The following is a 22,813-nucleotide window of genomic DNA, read 5'->3' on the forward strand; positions in this document are numbered from 1 at the left end:
TGTCCCAAATACTCTATTTCCTGTTTGAAGAAAACACACTTGTCTCCCGGCAGTCTGATATTCAGATCCTTGAACTTTTGTAGAAGTATTCGTGTCTTTTCGTAACAATCAAACGTATCTTTTCCCCATATTATCACATCATCCAAGAAACATGCAGCCCACGGTAAATCTTGTAACACTGACTCCATAAACTTTTGAAAAATTTGTGCTGCACAACTCAACCCAAATGCTAGTCTTTTGTGTTGGTACAAGCCCCAAGGTGTGTTCAGCGTCATGTATTTTAATGAATTTTCATGGATCAACAATTGTTGGTACGCCTGCTTTAAATCACACAATACGAAACAATGGGCACCCTTCAACTTGTTCATTAAGTCTTCAATGCGTGGTAGTGGGTACGATACTTTTTCCAGAACTTTGTTTACCGTCACGCGAAAGTCCCAGCATAACCTGATGCTTCCATCTTTTTTTCTCGCTAATACCAGTGGCGTCGCCCAATCGGAATAATCCACTTGCGTCAAAATTCCTTGTTGCACTAACTTGTCTAACTCATCTTTCACTTGTGGTTTCAAACTTACCGGTATTTCGTATGCCTTCTTGAAAATTGGTACCGCTTCTTCTTTCACTGGTAATACCACTTTGTACCCTTTAACTGGTGTGTTTAAGTCTCCCTCAAACACTTCTTTGAACTCATCTTTGATTTTACTTGCTAAGTTGTCAGCTACAGTTGCGTCATCTGTTCCTATCGAAGCAATATTACTACTAAACTGTTCTTTCCAACAAGGCCAAAGTATATTGATCCATGAACGTCCCACAATTGGTTGGTTTAGTTTAGCATCCAGTACATATAATGGTAACTGCCACTTACTGCTTTTCCACTGCACTTCCACCATTATTTTACCTTTAGTGTCTAACGGTCTACCATCGGCATTGCATAATTTAATGGCATCCGATACTACTGGTTTGTTAGGGAAATGTTCGTTGCATGCATCTCTACTGATTACTGACACTGCGGCACCGGTATCTAGTTCAAAAAACACTGTCTTACCGTCACATTTTAGCGGTATGTTACATAAGTCCTTGCGTTTACCGTCTGGTACGTCCATTGCCAATAATTCAACGATATTATCTAAGTTTTCTTCCTGCATTACTGACGTTTCTGGGGTAGTCACTTTAATTTCTTTCACTTTTTCTGTTACTTCTTCTGCGTCAATAGTCCCTTGTACTTCGTGTCTTTTAAAACACATTTTCTGAAAATGGCCTTGTACACCACAAAAATTACACTTCACATATTTCGCAGGACAGGAGTATTTGTTATGTTGTTTTCCGCACTTACCACACACAAATTTACCCTTGTACCGTTCTGCTTTGTTACTATTTCCACTGTTACTACTGTACCTTACCTGTGTTTGATTTTGCTTATTTGGCTTACCTTGACAATGACTCAACACATTCACCTGACCGACCTCTTCGAATTCTTTCTTTCTCATGATTGCCATGTCGTTACCAATAGTTTCCGCTTGCACTGCCATTTGAACAGCTACTGTGAAGGTCATATTGTCTTCTGCTAACAATCTCTTACGCACATTATCGTCGTTGATACCATATATAAACTGATCCCGTAATGCTTCTTCTAAAAATGTGCCGAATTTACACAATGCTGCTTGCTGTCTCAACGTGGCTACAAATTCGGTAACGGACTGACCTTGTGACTGTTGAATAAATCTGAATTTGTACCGTTCTGAAATTGTGTTGAGTTTTGGTCGGAAGTGTAACACTAACTTGTCTTTGATTTTTGCGTAGGTCAGATCTTGTATCTTTTCCGGTTCACAAATGTCTCTCAATAGTTTGTATGTTTTTGCACCGATAGACGCGATCAATGTAGGCACTTTCTTTGCGGCCGGTAACTCCATGGCTATGCAGAATTGATCAAATCTGTCCAAATAATCACTTATTTCCTGGTCTTCCACCTCAAATGCTTCAAAAAGTTTGGAACCTGCCATATTGTAAATCCTTTTACCTCGTCGCCACTGCTATACTGCTGAAACTTATACAAGCTATACTGCTATTACTTTTACTATTAAAATAACTACTTCCAAACTAAGGTACTCTTTATTTACGGACACGGCTACATGCACACAAACTTCAAAAGTACTTTATTAAATTTTATCCCCATGCTACTAAATAATATTCTTCACAGTACTTCTAACAAGCCCACTTGCATACTCCAACTTCATTCTTGCTCCCACGAACTCTTTGACTCACGCCAAAGCCGGCCATCCTCATACTCATCACAGACTATTGACAATAGTGTCACACTCTTCACAGACTATTTGCTATACCACATTCTCCACAGATTACTCACTATTTAACTCTTCCACATTCTTCACAGATTATTTCCTATTACACTCTTCCACATTCTTCACAGACTATTCACTATTACACTCTCACATTCTTCACAGATTATTCACTATTACATTAAGTAAAAGGCTCCTTCTTAAATGTGAAAAGATTTATATATGAAATAAATGTATATTATTATGGAAACATTACTCTATCTTATAGGTTAACTTGAATATCCACGATAGAATACGTAGATACTTACCTCTAAAGGTTTGCCAATCGGGTAATTTATTGGAGAAGCTTTCTGGTTAGCATCTATATTAATCATGTTCATCCTTCCTTCCTCAACAGCTTTATCAGGACTCTTGTGGAACATAGCTTCGTAACTCTCAACGCTAGGTGTTTTGAAAGCAATGATGGTGGGCTTGTGTCTCATGTAGCGGAAGCTCTGCGCTACACTCTTATTTTGAGGACTTAAGTAAGCAAGGCCCAATGACTGTAGTCGAGCACGTCTCATTTGAGCTTCATCAAAGCTCTTCTCTGATTCAGACCTCATATAATCTCGTAAACTAAAAAATAAACATAAATAAATACAACTAAATAAAAAGCCCTACTGAGATAACATTCTTATTTTCTGTATATCTTTTGTATCACCTTTTCTGTTCGTAGTAACAAAATTATATGTAGAGAGATCTTCGTTGTGTGTAATAAATATACATAAAGCAAACGTAATTAACTTATAAATTCTATTAAATAATATCGTCAACTAACTTCAGAACTATCTATTAGCGAAAGAGCTGATAGTGTACTTTACAGTGTAGAAGCAAGGTGATCTGATAGTGAGCATGAAATTTCAAAGAATAATGAAAAACCTTTAAATAAAATAAAATAAATAAATAAATACGAGTAAACAATAAACTCCTTCGCTAGATACTTCATCAATTAGTGAAGGAAAGAAGTAACAAGAAGAAAGAATGAATAATTAAATAAATAAATAAAATAAATTATTATTATTATTATTATTATTATTATTAATAATAATAATAATAATAATAATAATAATAATAATAATAATAATAATAATAATAATATAATAATAATAATAATAATAATAATAATAATAATAATAATAATAATAATAATAATAATAAATAAATAAATAAATAAATAAATAAATAAATAATTCTGAAGTGGCCAGGTGGGATACACACACGTACATATAGTAATTAATATCTGAAATGCTCGTTCTTCGCACAGAAAGAATAGGTTTGTGGAAAATGTTTGAATCCCCTTCCCATTTAGGATTCACATTTCAATGAAAGTATAATGATAAAAATCCATTAGATATATTATTATGCAGCGATGTATTATAATTTGCTACAAGCTGTTAAGGTTTGAAGAATTAAAGGAAAATTTTGTTTAATAATGCAGCCACGTTCCACACTTGCGGGTTAGTCAACAGACACAACTGTAGGTGTTTTTCACTTTAGAAACCTTATTTGGTGTTAGAGTGGGAATGGGACACAACCATGACTAGTTTGTGATGGGAAATAAACCAAAAGAAAAATGTATGAGGTATTCATATTTACCGACCGAACAATAACGGAAGGCATCTACCTAGCCATGCTGCAAAACTAAATCACCCGATTTTGCTCTAAGTGTGCAGGGATTTCTCAATACCATTTTTTCCGGGAAGGTGACGTGGTCGTGAAGCAAAAAGGGCTTGGGTTTCTCAGTCGGCCCACTTGATCCCAGTGCACTTTTTTCTATTGGGGCAATTTTGAAACATCCTACGCCCTTTAATCAAAGTGACATGTTAAATACCCAATTTCAGGTGGGAACTATTTTCCAAAAAGCCACTTCAAATACGTCAACTGTTATCCCCAGCTCGAAAACTGTCAATCGACAGTAATTTCGTTCGTTTTAGACATTTTATTTTTCATCCCTTCTCATCCGAATACCTATGGGGGCTGAACTTACTTAAATGGCATCATATGTGTTACTATTCATCTCAGTGATCCCGAAAACTATGGATTCAACACTAACATCGGCCGTTTTAGATTATTTTTACGTCACTCTTTCCCACCGCCTTAGGATAATTTACCACCACAATATTCTTTTCCAGATTGTAAGTCATATATGTGCGAAGTTTGATTGAAATTGCTCCAGCAGTTCCAGAGTTATGCTGGAACACACACACTTACATTCATTTTTACATATAAAAATTATTAAGACTATTCATGGCTTTGGATTGATTGTTTTAACAAAAGAGACACTGACCAAAGCTTAAAACTCACTTTATTTTAAATTATAATTTGTTTATTTTTTAATTATTTATTAAAAAATAAATAAATAAATAAATATAAAATAAAAAAATTAAATTAAATAAATAATAAAAGAAAAAATAAATAAACAAATTATAATTTAAAATAAAGTGAGTTTTAATCTTTGGTCAGTGCCTCTTTTGTTAAAATAAAAATTATATATATAAGTTTTATTTATTACTACAGAATGAAAGTTAGGAGTATTTCTGTGTTAAATTATTTAGAATTCTATAAATAAAGATTAATAATATTACGGAATACGATAATTTTTCTTTACCCTTAGAAAAGAATAAGTAGCATTAGCGGTTTGAGAATCAAATTTTGTAGGTTTGGGATTATTTTGGTCTTTGAATGTTCATTACTATTTGACACATATTTTTTGCAAAGTCGTCTTCTTGATAATTATATTTTTAGATGCTTGAAGTACAAACACGCAGACAAAGCAGTGCAGATATAAGAAAAATATTTACTTCTATAAAACAAAACTTAGACTATTCTCTACAGAAATATTCTTTTTCTCAACTCGATCGTTTGATCTTCTCAAATTAAGGAAGAACAAAGATATTTTCTCCGCGACAGGAAAAGAAATGGTATTTAGTTCGATATTCAAATTATCTTTCTGATCAGTAACAAAATACAGAAATATTGATTTATAATACTAAGACAGAAAACAATTTATTCGTAAATAATAAGCTAAAAGAGAAGAATGTCTAAAAGTATTAATCAACAAATTTAAAAACATAAACAACTATTTTTTCCTACAAGTTTCAATAACTTACACTAGAAGTCTTTCCCTTTTCTTCATTCTTGTTTGAATATCTGGCATTGACAAAGACTTGGACAATGGTGTTTTTCTGGTTAACATCAACATGGGTAGTTTCTTTTCCGGTGTCACCTTTCTTGAAGGCGTTCCATTGCCGGTAAGAACAGCTGAATCTAAATAAAAGGGGAAATTTTACATATTGCACAATGTATGAATGAGAATAAACATTATTCACATATTCTAGTTTCACACAGTACACAATACATGGTTTATTTATTTATTTATACCTATTTCTGGGCATTACCGGCATCTACGGCCTTAAGCCTGCTAAATATAAAGGATATTGTCCTTCGGTGAGCACACTAACCAAGGAAGGAAGAAAAAAGGAACAGAAAGGAAGCGGCCTGGAACCTGTATGTTAGGCATTTGCCTGATGAAAATGAGGAAAACCCAGGAAAAGCCTCACTCAAGATGGCTAGCCTAAAAAAGCTGTTACACCTTTTCGACCGAGTATCCTCCACCGAGAATTGGACTGGGGCCGCTCGCATAAGGAAACTTACATTGATGAGTGAACAGCAGCTTTTCAGAGTACTCAGTGTCGGTCAAACTTCCTTATCTCGTATTTTCTATAGATATTTAAAAATCTAATTTATAAAAATTATGTACCACATAGAAGATCAGAATGTAGTAGCGTTTTCGGCAGCATCTACGCCTCTTTGAGATTAAAGTACCACAAAATGAAATAAATAAAATAACTAAATAAAACTCAACAAAATAGTAGTATGCTCACTTCGGGGAGAAGAGTAATTTCTTCCATAATTTGATATTTGAAATTACTATTTAATGTCAAACAAATCCTTCTGAATCATAAAACGATGATGATGGTAAATTATAATTCAAAACAAGTAACCGAAGAGGAGGTACTGAAAGCAGACATTTCCAGAATCTTCAGATATACAACTCCGAAAGTGAAATAGAACAGATTCTATTTCAAAGAGCCTGGTACTTGAATATCTGTAGCTTGTAACATAGAAGTTAAAGAAGAATGTTTAACCTGCAAGTGTGGCTTTGCTCTTTCTGGTTTTTGATACCAACCATTCAGTTGGTTCTACTTTTACCACATCTATATAAAAATATCACTCGTATATATACACGAGTGATATATATATATATATATATATAAATCTTCGCCTCAATCCTGCTTTCAAAATACGATGACCTGAATTTTGAGCTAATATATCTGGATATCATCGGCAGGCTTGTAGCTATAATTTTATTAAGAAGCAAATATCAGAGTGGCTACCAGATTGCTAACTAATTACCAGCTTGAGAAATAAATATGCTCATATAAATATGAGTATATAAAACTTTTAGAACAAATCCGATGGAAATACATAAGACATCATAGTATATTAGTTGTAAAGTGAGAACATAACCACGTGCTTCCTACTGATGTCGCTAGGCCTCTTCTAGAAGAAGCTTAATTCTACGTAAACATGTTTGAAACCCAGAAATGAAAAGAAGAGTAACATATATTTACGATACTTATTTTCGTATCCACAAAATGGAAATACGAATTTCCACTCTGACAATATATATTGTATCAGAAAGACTGATTCTAATTTGCAGCTTTCTGAATTGCATGAGAAGCATTAGATACATTTGTATGCAGGTAATTTCTCAGGGTTTTGTCCTCAGAATCAGCAAAACTAATCTGAGAGATAGATTTTACCATATTAATCATCTGGGTAGAAAGAAAATATTTTTTCAAAATAATAATACTCAGAAAACTTCCCACTTGCTACCCCCCACAAAAAATCAACACTCCTATTTTGAAAATCTTCAACTTTTTTTTTCTTTTTCTTTTTCTTTTTTTTTTTTTAACGAAGTAGGTTAGGGGTGGAATAACATTGAGCCACCACATCGGATGACACAAATTCTAGCAACACACAATAGCAATCTGAGCTTTACCTGTGCTTTTATCTTTTATAATTAGCGAATAATCTTTCTTAACTTTAAAATATATAAAACGATAACTATCCCTGTTGTACGGTATGGTTGTGCAATATAGTAGCTTACTTTCAGGGAAAAAATGCAAGTATTTGAAAATAAGATCCTGAGGCAAATATTCGGACCCAAGAGAGACGAGAATAGTGGAAACTTCATAACAAGGAAGTGCATAAATTACACCGTTCACCAAATATCCTTAGGGTCATTATATCTAGAAGACTCAAGTAAGCAGGTTATGTAGCCAAAATAGAAGAAAAAAGAATGCTTTAAAAATATTAACTGGTCACCCAATCGGGAAAAAACTATTACGAAGACCTAGAAACAGACAAGACATAGATGGATCTCACAGAAATATTCTGAAGGAATACAAAGTAGAAACTGGATCCAATTGGCTAAGAACGAAGTCAATGAAGAGCATGGATGTGGTATTGAACCTTCGACTTCCATAGGACATAGAGTTAGTTAATGGTTTAGATATTATTTTGAAAAAAAAAAAAAATGAGTTAGTGCGACTGAAAGAGGAGAGATCAACTACGTCACATGCGACATATGTTCCTATAAAAACATCAAACATACCAAGCCAGTCGCCTTATCGTCAGGCAAAATCATCCAAGTTGAACAGCACGGTGTTAAAGTGAAAAATGTACATATCAACTGCGAGTGTCTTCCCATATGAATTTAAACTGTGATACTTTTCGATTGTGTGAATACAGTATTTGAAAAATATATTTGCAATGAACGAAACATATGTATAATGATATAGAAAATCTATTATATTCTGTAAGGCCTCCGAAGTTATTGACAGAAAGACAGGTGAGCTCTTAAAAAATTCTATAAGAGATAACTTATATAAAACTGTTCATCATCAGAATATTACGAATCATTATTGTATTGGACATTCGAAAAAGGAAAACACCTCTCGATTTGTTTCCAATCATCCGTCACTTGTCCCTATTGAAGGTCAGATACACGTCGCGTTGCGAATACTGTTGACAGGGACGTATATTATACTATACAGTATTTCTGCGATTTTTTCTACCAATGACCATTATATTCAAAGCTTTCCCTCAGTTTGGACAATTATGTCTATATAAAATTTACTCTATACAGAGAGGTTTGTCTTAACATCAATGTCTTCATATAACAGCATCGTGACTTTCCCATTCTGGTATACAAGGTTTGCTAGAGCAACAGTAAAAAGGGTAGTTATACTCTCGACAGAGACTACTTTAATTAGGAAAAATAGTACAAACCTATCTGGTATTCACTATTTGATAATAAAATGCATTAAAAAGTGTATACCGTTTGAAGAACATGCTGTTTCATCTATTATATCACTTTCAGAAATAGATCCCATAGAAGAATTGGTTTTCATGTCATCTCCAACGAAGCTCTCATTCACAACACCAGATTTAGATGGAGCACCCTCATTCTTAAATCCAACAGACTTCTTTCGAACTGTAGGATCTTTACTTTCTCCAACAAACTTCCTGTGAATTGACCTGAAACATAGAAGTTAATAAAACTTGATACAAACAACAGAAAATATTATGCATTTTTTAATATGTTATATATATATATATATTTAATAACGTCATAATTTTAACACAATATTACGAAATTTATGAATTCAATATAATATCTTACATAAAACAATATAATAAAATATAAATCAGAAAGATTACAAAGTTCATGTACTGTACGTTAAGATCCTCATATTATTTTTGAACTCAAGATAATTTGTAATTTTATCTTATATTTCATTTATGAGATTTTCCATAGAAACAATATGAGTTTTAAATAAGAATTGAAGTTTTCCTGCTGTTGTAATAAACATAATTGTTCTCAGGGTAACAGCCAGATAACTGCACGTTGTTCAATATCTCGAGAACTGACATCATTGTCCTTATCTTGATGCATAAGTGTACAAGATGCATCAGTATACTGTACCCTGATCATGAAAACAATGTTATCAGTTCTCGAAACGTTGAGTAATGTGCAATACGTCTAGTTGTTAGCCTGAGAACAAATACATTCAATATAGCATACAAGGACATTCAATATAGCATTAATGAATACATCCAATATGGCATTAATATGTGAAATTAACAACCGTCAAAAGATGTTCTCAATATGAGGACAATGGATTGTCCAAGCACAGCAGCTAGGCTGTGGTACAAGGCATGTGGTCTGAATAGAGATCACCGACTGCAGGAGTGACAGGGTGTTTGGCTTTCCGGGAGGCGGCTGGATGGCGTAGTGATTAACGCATCGGCACAGTATGCCGGAGATTCCGAGTTCGAGTCCCGGTCCGGTCAATCACTTTTTCATTCTATGTATGTTATTGAATTTCACCTACAAAGGATTTCTTGTGTAAAAATAAGTTTAAATCAGTTATTTCCTTCTTTCATGAATACATTCAATATAGTTTTTTTTTTTTTTTTCATTTTATAATGCACATCAACGTAAAATATTTATAGAAATCGACTATCAAGTTATCTGAAAGGTATTGAGCTTTGAGCTCAAAAAATAACATTATAGATATATATATAAACATATGCACCATTTTGTTAGATGATCTGGTATTTTCCGGCAACACCATAATCCCGTATAGAACTTCTGGTATAAAAAATATTGTGACATATAGTTCTTTTGAAACTAACTTAACACCATTCAGGGAATTGCGCAGAGACCAGAACAAATAACAGTCTGGTGGCAGAAGGTTCAGGTTAAATGTTGGATGCATGAAAATCTCCCACTCAACTTCTCTCAATTTCTGATGAGTCGTTAAAGACATATACGGTCTGGTGTTGTCAGTGTGCTACACGACACACCTTCTGTTAACCAATTCAGATCGTTTCGTTTGAATTGCTAGGTTCACTCGTGCTAGCTGTCGACAGTACAGGTCGAGTCTATCGTTCTGCCCGGTGGCAGTGGCTTATGATCCATGATGTCATTTCAATCCCATCAAAAGTACAGCATAACCTTTCTGGGCGTCAGTGTGAGCTTTGTCAAAGACTGTGAAGCTTCTATTCTCTTCGACTACGCGAACTCCCTCGTGGCTAAGCTGTTAGCGTACGCACCTTTGGCATGGAAGACTTGAGTTCAATTATTGGAGGGAGCTCTAGTGGTTCGGATTCCACGTTAAGCTGTAGGTCTATGCCTTATATAGCCTCGCTGCTGAAAAGAACACTAAACTGAAAATCAAATCAAATCACGACCACAGTGTTTTTCGCCCAACGTTGTCGTATGTTATCCACTTTCCATCACTCGTGTATAACGGCTTCAGAAATCGCTCGAGTTCGTTACGTTTCATTAGAGATTCACAAACAGGAATCTGATGGAGTAAATGTTTTTCAGACAGACCATACGGCACCCAAACGTCAAGATTCTTTTCTGAAGCCAGACGTCTAAAAATGATTTAACACTGTTGATGGATGTTTAGATCATTGACGATGTTATGACCACTTGGAGACTGGTCTTGCTCTACATTTTCCAGCATATTATCACTTTTGCTATGATTAGTTGTCCACTGCGAGGAGCATCTTGAACATCGAAATATTCAGAATGAGAGAGATTGAATCATCTTTTTGCTCTTGTTATTGATAACCTATTGTGCTCATAAACAGCACTTTTTCCATAGGCCTTTATCGAAATAAAATTATAAAATGTAGCACAGTTTTGTGAGAAGTTCACTCATTTTCACGGCTCAATACCTTACGTAAAAATTCAAACACTTTTTGCATATCTAGTTCCAAATGTCAGCTTAACGTTAGGCCTGACACACTGACACGTATACCCTGCAATTTGGGACAGTTCGCAAAAGGATCAACATTTTTTAGGCTGATATTTTATATTATATATATAATTGCAAAGAAAAATTAGAATTTTGCTGACGAAAATGTTGCAATTATTGTTAAGAAAATTTTTATAGTGAAGTCCAAATTCACATCAAATCACAATTTCAATTATTCATTTTTGATATTAGATTTTTTTAGTGCAAATACATCAAAAAATTACAATATAACACCCGAAAATAGTAAAAATAAGAACTTCTGATACACCTCTATCAATAATTAGGAACACATATCAGAAACATCAAAAGGTTCACACCCACAATGAGTGATCCAAGAGAACAGAACGGAGTGCGGAAACACACACATGAAGAAATGAAAAATAGAGATGGGACAGTGTTATCAAAGTACTAGAAAGTTGTTAAATTAGGAACTCGGGAGCAGAGCAAGACATTTCAATTTGAGTCTTCCAAGAAATATAAAAGATCAAGATGGGATAACAATGTCATAACAAACATAAATAATCCAAAACCAAAGAGAGTCAAAATTTAGCAATGAGTCAATACCTCTCGGACGGCTAACCTAAAACTGAAAAAAAATCAAGATGCTACAAAATTGTTACACTCAAAGAGCTTCAAAAGTTTGACTTTTCATATGGATGAAGACACTCTTGTTTCGGTTTACATGAAACAAATTCTCAATTTTTGCCATTGTCGAAACAGATCTGTCAAAAATTATGGCTACTACTGTCTGAGGTCCAACATCCAAAAGAATTGCCAAGGACCAAACATACATTCCCAGGGAAGGTCAAGGCGATCCGGTCCAAATATGCACCTTGCGATGAGTCGAAACAGCCTGGGATCCAGTAGTGGGAGGTGAAAGAAATGTTTCATGTGATTTTTTTTTTTTTTTTTTTTTTTTTTTTTTTTTTTTTTTTGCGGTAAATTAAAATTTTTGTTGACAGTGAGCAATGATTTCGTTAATCTATTTACAGCGTGTTCCTATAAATATGAGTTAAAGAAAGAAATTATTGAAGATGATAACGTCGTAATTACATTTCATAACGTAATTACATGTTTAAGAAGTTACGTTTTGTTTTATGTTTAAGAAGTTTTGTGCTTATCTTAAAAGAACTGCCAAGAACCAAACATACGTTCCTTTAAATTCCACTAATTCTGTTTTATTTAGAATTATATTACGTAGTGCCAACTGTTTTAAACTAAAGTTACTTATAATTCATTACTTCACATAACTGTACACAAATTAAGTAAAGAATTTTAATTCATGAACATAAAATATTTTAACCCGTTATTTTCACGTGATGTCAAAACTTCATTATATATCTGCCTATGGAAACAGAAGATTGTCAGTGTGTACATTTTCAACACATTGACTGCGAGTAAGTTTGGTGATTTTTAACAGTTCTGGATGTTTGTTTCACCAGTCTTCTTCATTGTATTCAATATTATGAGACTGAAGTGATTGGATGCTATTAAACAAGTATTCAGCCGCAACATATATAGCTGAGTTTTTACGACAACAATAGGAATATACCCAGAGTGTACGCTAAGTACATAAAGAAAAAGTAGAAATAACTAGGTAAGGCACGTTTCCTAAAGTGAACATGTCTTACCTAGTTATTTCTACTTTTTCTTTATGTACTTAGCGTACATTCTGGGTATATTCCTATTGTTGTCGTAAAAACTCAGCTATATATGTTTGCAATCTTCACTTGCATTGAAGTCGGTATCGATGTTTCCTTTCCTCTAAGAAGAATAAACCTAAGGTGGATTACTGATATAAAATATGTTCATAATGGCGATTTGATAACAAAGGTTTTAGAGATTTGTCATCTCCTTTATTTTCCTTTCTTTTTCTCCTTTACTTTTGAGTGCAGATGTCATGGCCTTTTCTTTCATTGTTTGCAATTTGATTCGTCTACTTCTGGTTAAAGAACAATAGTAAGTGTAATGTAAAGCATTTGGTTTAAGTAGGATACGATATGAATATCACTGCAGCCTGTCTCTGCGTGGTTAGAAACGCTGTTTCAGAATTTTTGTGGTATTTTCTTTAGCCTATTTGATTGTTCACGGACATAAAGGAGTAGAAATCTAAAGATCTCTCTGAGTACTCAATGCCTTAGACTCAAATTTAGATGGTTTTTGGACTGCTGAATGCATTTTTTTAACGTACCAAAATCATGTTCTTTGTGTGACTAACCTTAAGAATAGTATTAATTTCGTTTTTTACATTTCCATTGAAAAACATTGGTATGAAATAATAAATTATATATATATATATATATAATTTATTATTTCATACCAGTGTTTTACAATGGAAAGGTAAAAAACGAAATTAATACTATTCTTAAGGTCTATATATATTTGTCTATATAAGTCTATATAATACTATATATATTTGATATTTTGAATTGATAAAATATACTTTCAAGAATGTAAAGCAGTTTTCTTCGTAAATACATCAACTAATTAACCTTTTCTACATAAACTTAAATTTAAATAGTTTAACAAATTAATAGTTTAACATGTTTGGATAAAACAACATGAAGATGATGTTAGGAGGAAGAAAGATACCAATGCCATATACAAACATGTTAAGGAGACGAATCACGGAATTAATTGGGATAAGACGGAAGTATTGGAGATGGAGAAAAGAATGATAATAAGGAGGTGGAAAGAAGCGGATTGGATAAAGAAGGTAGGAAGAGATAAACTGATGAACTGGACAGGGGGCTTACCAATTAATCAATTATGGCAAGGAAGTTTGAATAGCATAGAGAAAAAGAAAAATTTAAAAAAAGGCCCTTATAAGAACCAAAAATGAAGGAACGTGAATAATTGGAAAGTGAACACGAAGACTTATAAAATTGGCTGAAGGTCTCAGTAAATAAAAAAAAAGAAGAAAAAATAAATAAAAATAAAAAAGTACAATGACTATATATATAAATATATATCGGGTGTAGCAAAATAAGTGTTACAACTCTTGAGAGGTGACTCCTGCCACTGAGACAAGAAAAAAAGTTCTCTTGAACTTTCGGCTATCGGACATAGTTTCGGATCTACAAGATGCCGAAAGCGTGGGAAAATGACTATCGGACGCCAATAGTTCGGAAACTATCCAACGTATAGAGGGCGGGTAAAAATTTCACTGAAAAAGTCATACCTGCTGTATTGAATTTTGCATGTTTCACAATCCTACCATACACGCGCAAGGGATTCCCCAAAGGAACGTAGGGAGTCCCGGATAATCTGCCAAATGAAAATTGGTCTAAATGGATACGAATTGATAGGGTTTCTACCAGGTAACAATAATTCGTTTGTATTAAGTCGATATCTGGAACAAATACAAAGTGGCGGACACCTTCATGGCTGTTGTGTGTGGTTGCATAATCACCAGGTATGGATGCTGGCCAACAGCGACGTTCTGAGTATTAAGTGTAGCGAATTTGTACTCAAATGCTCTACGAATATATCTGGAATGTCGGTAGAGCACAACAAATGAAACAGGGTAATTCACATGCCTGAAAACACGTAACGAAAAATGCGCAGAAGAAATCACTCATACTAAGAAAACGTGAGTTCAAATCGTCGGAATTGTAAGGAATAGCATCAAGAACATGAAAGCCATTGCCAATTCACCAATATTATTCCATCAATCCGATGCAATATGATGTGCAAGGTTGCATACCAATAAGGATGCAACAACTGAGACCATGTTGAAATTGTGCAAGGGGACTCAATAAGAAACTGGGTAAACTAAAGTAATGTCACTAGTGGGATCGCATGATCGATATTGAAATATGGCCAATGTGTGTGTTGATATCGACATGTAGCTAATGGACAAATGTCTACTCGGGTCTGGAATCTGAGGCCGTGGGCTCCCAGTAGAATTGGGAACTGCGACCTCGCGAACGAAAGCGAACGCTCTAGCCCTGAGGCTCGAAAGAGCCTCACTTTTTCTATATTCATTTCTTTGAGGAGTACCCAGTTTGTTTGGCAAGCGCTTCCGACATGCTTGTGTGGTTCATTTTGTTACTCCTAGTGCACAGTTGTAAACAATCAGAGTTTTAAGACGTTTCTTCCTATTTCTCATGTCGTTTTATTTTCCATGTGTATGGTGTTCCAGGTCCAGCTGTAGTGTTACATGTGCCAAATTGGCTCATTTTCATATTTGTCTTGGCATGTGCACTGTGTGTAAGATACGAATTTCTGGAGGTATTTTCCTATATTTCGAGTACGTCATATGTCCCAGAAGACGTGGGACATGATACAAGTTTGTTATGTTCACGCTATATCAGAATTCGAACCATGGGTTAAGAGATTTCTTTTCATATGTGTCGACTGTGGGACAATGTCACAAACAAAGAGGGACATTGATACAATCGTGTTCAAGTTACATTCTACCGAAAAGTACCAGATGTAATAGCAAAACGTACAACATTATTTTCCTAGTTTTCGCACGTGAGATGGTGTTCCAGCAGTAGTGGGACATGTTGACATTTGTTCATTAGCTACATGTTGATATCAACACACACATTAGCCACATTTCAATATCGATCATGCGATCCCACTAGTGACACTTCTTTAGTTTAGAGTTTCTTTGTTAGTCCCCTTGCACAGGGGTGTCATTTCAGACTTTGCTTGGAGGGGGCAAAGGCACCACCGACATAAGAGTTTCACGTTTTGTACTAGTATATAAGTAGGCATCGACTAAGGTATATGCATTTCTCAAACCCTTAGGGGGGGCAATTGCCCCCTCCTGCCCTCCCTAAATGACGCCCCTGCCTTGCACAATTTCAACTTGGCCTCAGTTGTTGCATCCTTATTGGTATGCAACCGTGCACACCATATTGCATCGGTTTGATGGAATATTATTGGTGAATTGGCAATGGCTTTCATTTTCTTAATGCTATTCCTTACAATTCCGACGATTTGAACTCACGTTTTCTTAGTATGAGTGATTTTTTCTGCGCATTTTTCGTTACGTGTTTTCAGGCATGTGAATTACCCTGTTTCATTTGTTGTGCTCTACCGACATTCCAGATATATTCGTAGAGCATTTGAGTACAAATTCGCTACACTTAATACTCAGAACGTCACTGTTGGCCAGCATCCGTACCTGGAGGTTATGCAACCACACACAACAGCCATGAAGGTGTCCGCCACTTTGTATTTGTTCCAGATATCGACTTAATACAAACGAATTATTGTTACCTGGTAGAAACCCTATCAATTCGTATCCATTTAGACCAATTTTCATTTGGCAGATTATCCGGGACTCCCTACGTTCCTTTGGGGAATCCCTTGCGCGTGTATGTTAGGATTGCGAAACATGCAAAATTCAATACAGCAGGTATGACTTCTTCAGTGAAGTTTTTACCCGCCCTCTTTACGTTGGATAGTTTCCGAACTATTGGTGTCCGAAAGTCATTTTCCCACGCTTTCGGCATCTTGTAGATCCGAAACTATGTCCGATAGCCGAAAGTTCAAGAGAACTTTTTTTCTTGTCTCAGTGGCAGGAGTCACCTCTCAAGAGTTGTAACACTTATTTTGCAACACCCGATATATATGTCTGTTAAAAGAATTTAAAATTTTTTTTATAACAATGACTATATATATGACGGTTAAAGAATTTAAACTTTGTTATAACAACATTTATATATATATATATATATATATATATATATATATATATATATATATATATATATATATATATATATATATATATATATATATATATATATATGTCTGTATTTTCATTAATTTCGATAGTGTCTGAAGAAGGATATGCTAGATATCCGAAACAGTTACAAATTATAATTTAAAATAAAGTGGGTTTTAAGCTTTGGTCAGTGTCTCTTTTGTTAAAACAAATTTTCGAAAGTTGTGTAATTTCAATAATTTCCAAGTTGGAAAACTTTAACTTTTAGTAAACTTTGAGTGTCGACGATAGCTAAGTTTAAATATGTGGATCTGTATACACCCATAGAATTTATAGACACTATTTTTAGTTCGTTTACATGGATCAAAGACCAAATTTTTGTTTTGGGTGAATAATTATTGCCAATAGTGTATTTGAATTTCTCATTATTAGTAATGTATTTTGTTAAAAATAAATTTGATGGTTATTTTTTGGAATAATATGTTTGAACGGATTTCAATTTATGTATATTTTGTGTAATCTATATACCATAAAAAGTAAAAGTGTGTCTATGTGTAAGATTTTCTCAACTTTTTTTCTTCTTTAAACTAAGATTCATCTATGCTCATTAACTTTTCTATTTGTTTTTGGTACTGTGTTATGACTACTCGTACTTGGTACTTTCAAAATTTGCTTTCTGTGATCATTTTTGTGAATGACAGTGAAAATGTATCCCTTGTCTGATCTCCGCACCAACATTGGTTTGTTGAAGGTTAATCTTTACATTCTATTTAAACAAAAGAAACTTTGAAGGAGTTTATTTATTTATTTTTAGTGAAGTTAATGCAGCTGTTAATGAAGTTGCTAATAGCTGTTATATAGGGGTATACTTCAAAATCAGGAAAACAAAAATAAAAGATATTTTATTACTTTTTATTAGATTTTAATCTATTTTATTAGATTTAAAATGTTTCTTCTTTATTTCTTATTTCAAAATTATTATATAAAAATTTGGTTTCCCCCAGACTTTTTCTGAGTTCCTCGAACCGAAAAATGGATCATGATCATAATAGTCCAATATTCACCTTATAAGCAAATTTCTATGAATTTAAGTAATCAATTTTGAGTTTCATTTTCAGTTGCAAATGTTTCATAATTGTGATTACCTTACAGAAAGCTTCCTTTTTCTTTCTCGGTATTTAATGAGAATTCAGACACATACTAGAGCCACGAGATTGCTTCTATTACAAATTGTTCTTTATATAATTCACACGAACCAAAGAATATATTTAGCTATTTATCTATTTTAATAGTATGAAAACTAAAAAATTATGCATGCTAAGGCACCAAAGTTGTTAATCGATCTTTGATTATTATTCTTTTAAGAAATCTTATTGATTACTAATGAACTAACAAATTTTATCTCAAGGTTTATTACCGCAGAAAAATGTCATTGTACTCTCTTCTTGCAAAATCAACTCGTTCAGAATTGTTGTTACTCATCCTTCTAAAATCTTGCTTTATACTGACCTCCTAGCGTTTTCGTGTGCCCGAAGATTTTTACTCCCCCCTCTCCCTCAACATTTCAAACAAACACCTCGCACGTATTTTTTGCGAGCAAAATGTACTGCGCATTAATCTTACTATTCATATAATATTCGACATCCCATTGCTGTTGTTAATCTGGGGAGGAAGGCAAAATATTTATATAATAATTTTGAAATAAGGCGTAAAGAAATATTTAAAATCTATTTTAATACTTTTATTTTTGTTTGCCTGATGTTAAGATTAGTAATAGCCATAATTATTAAAAGTATTAACAGTATTACTATTTAATTTATAACCAGTTAAATAGTTATAAAAGATTAATAATGTCAACAAGACTTATTAGCAGTAAAAACCTTTCTTACTGTTAAGTAATTACTATATCCTTCTCTATTTGAAAGCTGAGAAAAACAGAAAACCAAAAGGACGGGATGATATGGATTTACGAAAAGGAAAGAAAACCATAAAAGTTGTGTTAGATAATTTCAAAAGGTTCTTAGCTTTTTAAATTGTAATAGATCTGGTCGTTTCCAAATGCAATGCTCTCCCTACTCTGCTTGTAGTCAAGTTTCATTGAATTGAGTTCGAAGGAACATGCAAACAAAAATTACGACATCTTTTAGTACTACTAACTGAATTACAAAATAAACCTCCTTATATAAGTTATCTTGAAATGACTTGTGCCTCACAGCTTATGAAATGCATACATCACTTACGCTTGTATTCTTCTAAGTTTGCCACCTTCAACATTTCCGTTTTGTATTCGTTTAGAAATGGGATCTAAGTTTGGATCCTCTGCATTCTGAAGTTTTAGCTGTTCCTTTTCAAAGTAATCGTACAGGCGGTTGGTCCATTCTCCTACTGTTCGGATATGTAACCAAATGGATTCTGCAGAAACAGAACATATGCATACAGATAAAAATACACTTGAAAATCCTAGTTCGAAAAGAAAGTTGTATATATTTCTCTTAATACCTACAGTTAGAGCAATTTAAATGGGAAGCAACTACAATTAAGTTAGTTTTTCTAATAATTACAATAACAGAAAATCATCTTTATATATATATATATATATATATATATATATATATATATATATATAGAGAGAGAGAGAGAGAGAGAGAGATTAAGCTAGATAAATGTTTCTTCTTTTAACAGAAATTATTTTGTCTAGAATGAAACGACTCTTACAAATGATAAGTGACAAGAAAATTTTGAAAGAAACTACTAAAAATAATACTACTGCTACATAAGACACAAGTAAAGAAGGCAGTAGAAGTAATACATATCAGAATATTATACCAACACTCCTATGGAAACAAATCACTTAGTCACAGCTAACTTACATCAAATTATTAACTTAATAAGTGAAACACCTACTTCGTGTATTGCATTTTTAAGTTTTCCTGAATTGTTTCGAGCACTTCTGTATTCTGTAGTTTTGTTCACCAGGTTAAGTCGCTCACATTAAATTATAGGTTTCATTGACTAAACTACGATCACGTCAAATCTCTTATCACAGATAATCCAGATAAAACACAATTATTTCAACAACGATTTGCATCCCTTAATTATTTGACATAATTGTCGGTTGAAGGCACTAGTATGCAAGTATACATAGAGTAATGAGCGATGAAAGTCATGCAGCTTGGGCTAAGCTTAAAAAACATCTTCAACTCTTTCTTCCGAATTCGATCAGTTTATTATTTTCTCTTTCCTAACTCGTTATAATAGTTTGTTCCATGTAATAAACTATATTTTCGAAGAGATAAAAAGTGTAACAAATTATAATGAATGAATAAAGAATATCAATCAATTAATATATTTATATCTTACGTGATTCTTTTCTAAATTTCTTTTCTTTTACCTTTCATATTAACTTCAAATTCATCTATTTTTCTTGCTTCATTTCTATATTTCTGAATTTACTTAATAAAATTCTATTTTCACCAAAATTTTCAGATTATTTCGCATTATTTCGACCAAAATTTACCAGACTATAATTACTTATATTCTTCATAATATATTTTCTTCCAATAGAATATCCTCACCTATTTGGTGGATTTTTGTCATATTATTACCGTTCACTTGGTTCTACACCAACAACAAACGTATCTCGAGTCTCGTTTGATGTAGTCCCATCACCAACCAATCTATTGATTCTTCACACTTTCTCTCTCTAAACCTTCACCACCTTAGTACGAGAAGCATACATAGTCTTACTTGTTTTAACGTGACTATCTGATCTTCTTAAACTCGAGCCATTATGGAAAGTAATCTCTCTTCTCTGGCAAACTTCTGGCATATCTATTACTTAATCCTTATTCGGATACTACCTTACGTTGATACTAAAACTTATTAACTACTTTTGCATCAAAACTTCAAACAGATAAGTATAAAGTTTTCTGATCATAAACCCTTAAATAAGTTTGTTTAATAGGCTACCACGGTTTCTTGCCAAAACATCTTGTTCTGAACATTTTTAACTTGTCAAACTTATTATTTATTCATATTGTGTTAAACACTGCTAACCTCGGCATACGAATGAAAAGACATTTTAGCTGGTGATTCACTGGAAATTTTTGAAGGCGTACAATTTATTTCGAATAACATTTTCTGAAAAATAGTTTGTTTTCGTTTTGTAAAGACATCTTTTTACAATACTTTCTGAAATAGTTAAAGTAGCTCATTCTGCAGAACCAAGAGTCGTCGGATTAAAGGGATGTGTAAAAATTAAACTATATTTTTCTTCCTATACTTTGATTGGAACCTTCTGCCAATAAACGAAAAGCCATTGACTGTAACAATTATGTTAAGGAACCCAATAATTCTTTTTCCGAATTATTAATAGTTTCTGCCACGCTTGAGGAATATATTAGATAAATTTAAAACCTTATGTGCTAAAGTCAAATTGAAATTCAAACAACAGTCAAATGTCTTGATGAATCCTTTTCCGAAGTCTAATATTTCCATACACCACAGTTCTTTTTGGTTGAGCTATTAGCTACGAATCAAATACATCAGATTATACATTTATCATCTAGCGACTTTAGGTACCGCATTTCTGAAGTAGTTTCAATTATTATAAACCACTATAGAGATCATGGAAACGTCCGCATTCGATGGTCTACCTTCAACCATAACAATCTTTATGCTTCAGTAAACTGTTCAAATAATTGGGTCCTACAGCATTAGCTACTACTCCCATAAATAGAGAAAATAAAGCCTTTTGCTAATTTTAAATTTTATATTAATACTTTACAAAAATATTGAAACAGAAATAACTGATTTCTCAGCCCAAAACACTAAAGTGCAAGTCCGCGATCTTTCTACAATTATATTACACTTTGCAATAATATGATGAAACCTTAAAATCCGCACATCAGTGTTCAAATAATCATTGTTTATCTAGGGTTCCTGTGGTCTTTATATACTTATAACACCAGTTTGTAAAGTTATTGTAATGTATTTTACAAAATACAAGATAAACGTATGAACCCTGATCAAAATACTTACTGTCAGTCATATCCGCATATATAACTATATTTTGCAAAAATATCTTACTAATATGAGCTTGTGGAAATAAATGTATTTCAAACCCCAATATAAATATTTCGTACTCTAATCTCGTGATATTAATATAAGGTTTTACTTAATTGCGAATTGTTTACTTACCAGAGAAATATTTTATTTCCTAGGAAAGACCTTAAAGGAAGGCAATGAATGAAAAACTCACATTTTAAAGAGGATGTGATATTGACCTTTATAAAAGTCTATACTGTAAATTTAAGTGGGAAATTGATGATACCATTACGTATATTTTTAAAGGACATTATAAATTTTGCAGGGCAATACTAATTTATTTGAATATTGCTAAAGTTACTAGGAAAGTTAATTACTTGCTGCAAAAATACTAAATCAGAGACTAAGACTGTCTTTTAAAGTTCTCAAGGGTAGAGAAGTATCAACAAAATAAATATATTTCTAGTACTTTGTCCAGATTCATGTGGTATCATCAGAAAGAACTAGAAATGTAAGACTAAAGTGGTGGAATTATTATTATTATTATTATTATTATTATTAATAATAATAATAATAATAATAATAATAATAATAAAGTATTTAAAATAAGCACCATAACAATCCTCAACTGAAATTGTATTATCAACTATCAATTTAAGAATGTGTGCGAAAGCATGCTGGCTTTCGAATTAAAGATTTCAAACAAGTAAAAATTACACATTAATTTGCACTTTCTGTTGTTCCTTCAACCTTCTGGATCGAGTTCTGTAGTCTTTTACAACAAAGGGAACTTCCATATATGACAATATTTATTACTGTGTCTGATCTAGGCAACATACCGTATATTTATT

At 33.1% G+C, this 22,813-nt stretch overlaps 1 protein-coding gene across 3 annotated transcripts in view; it reads right to left on the reverse strand.

Moving 5' to 3' along the window:
* Nox (NADPH oxidase) overlaps positions 1–22,813 on the reverse strand; it is a 613,528-nt gene that overhangs the window by 22,291 nt on the left and 568,424 nt on the right. For all 3 annotated transcript variants that reach the window (XM_081743205.1, XM_081743206.1, XM_081743208.1), the window contains 4 exons: positions 19,157–19,328; positions 8,740–8,939; positions 5,444–5,600; positions 2,603–2,909 (listed from right to left, as the gene is read on the reverse strand). In XM_081743205.1, coding sequence (XP_081599331.1) covers positions 2,603–2,909; positions 5,444–5,600; positions 8,740–8,939; positions 19,157–19,328 — 836 coding nt within the window. The remainder of the gene's footprint in view (positions 1–2,602; positions 2,910–5,443; positions 5,601–8,739; positions 8,940–19,156; positions 19,329–22,813) is intronic.

The sequence above is a fragment of the Thermobia domestica genome, chromosome 16, assembly GCF_964235325.1.
Source record: "Thermobia domestica chromosome 16, izTheDome1.hap1.1, whole genome shotgun sequence".
In the NCBI taxonomy this organism is placed as follows: domain Eukaryota; kingdom Metazoa; phylum Arthropoda; class Insecta; order Zygentoma; family Lepismatidae; genus Thermobia; species Thermobia domestica.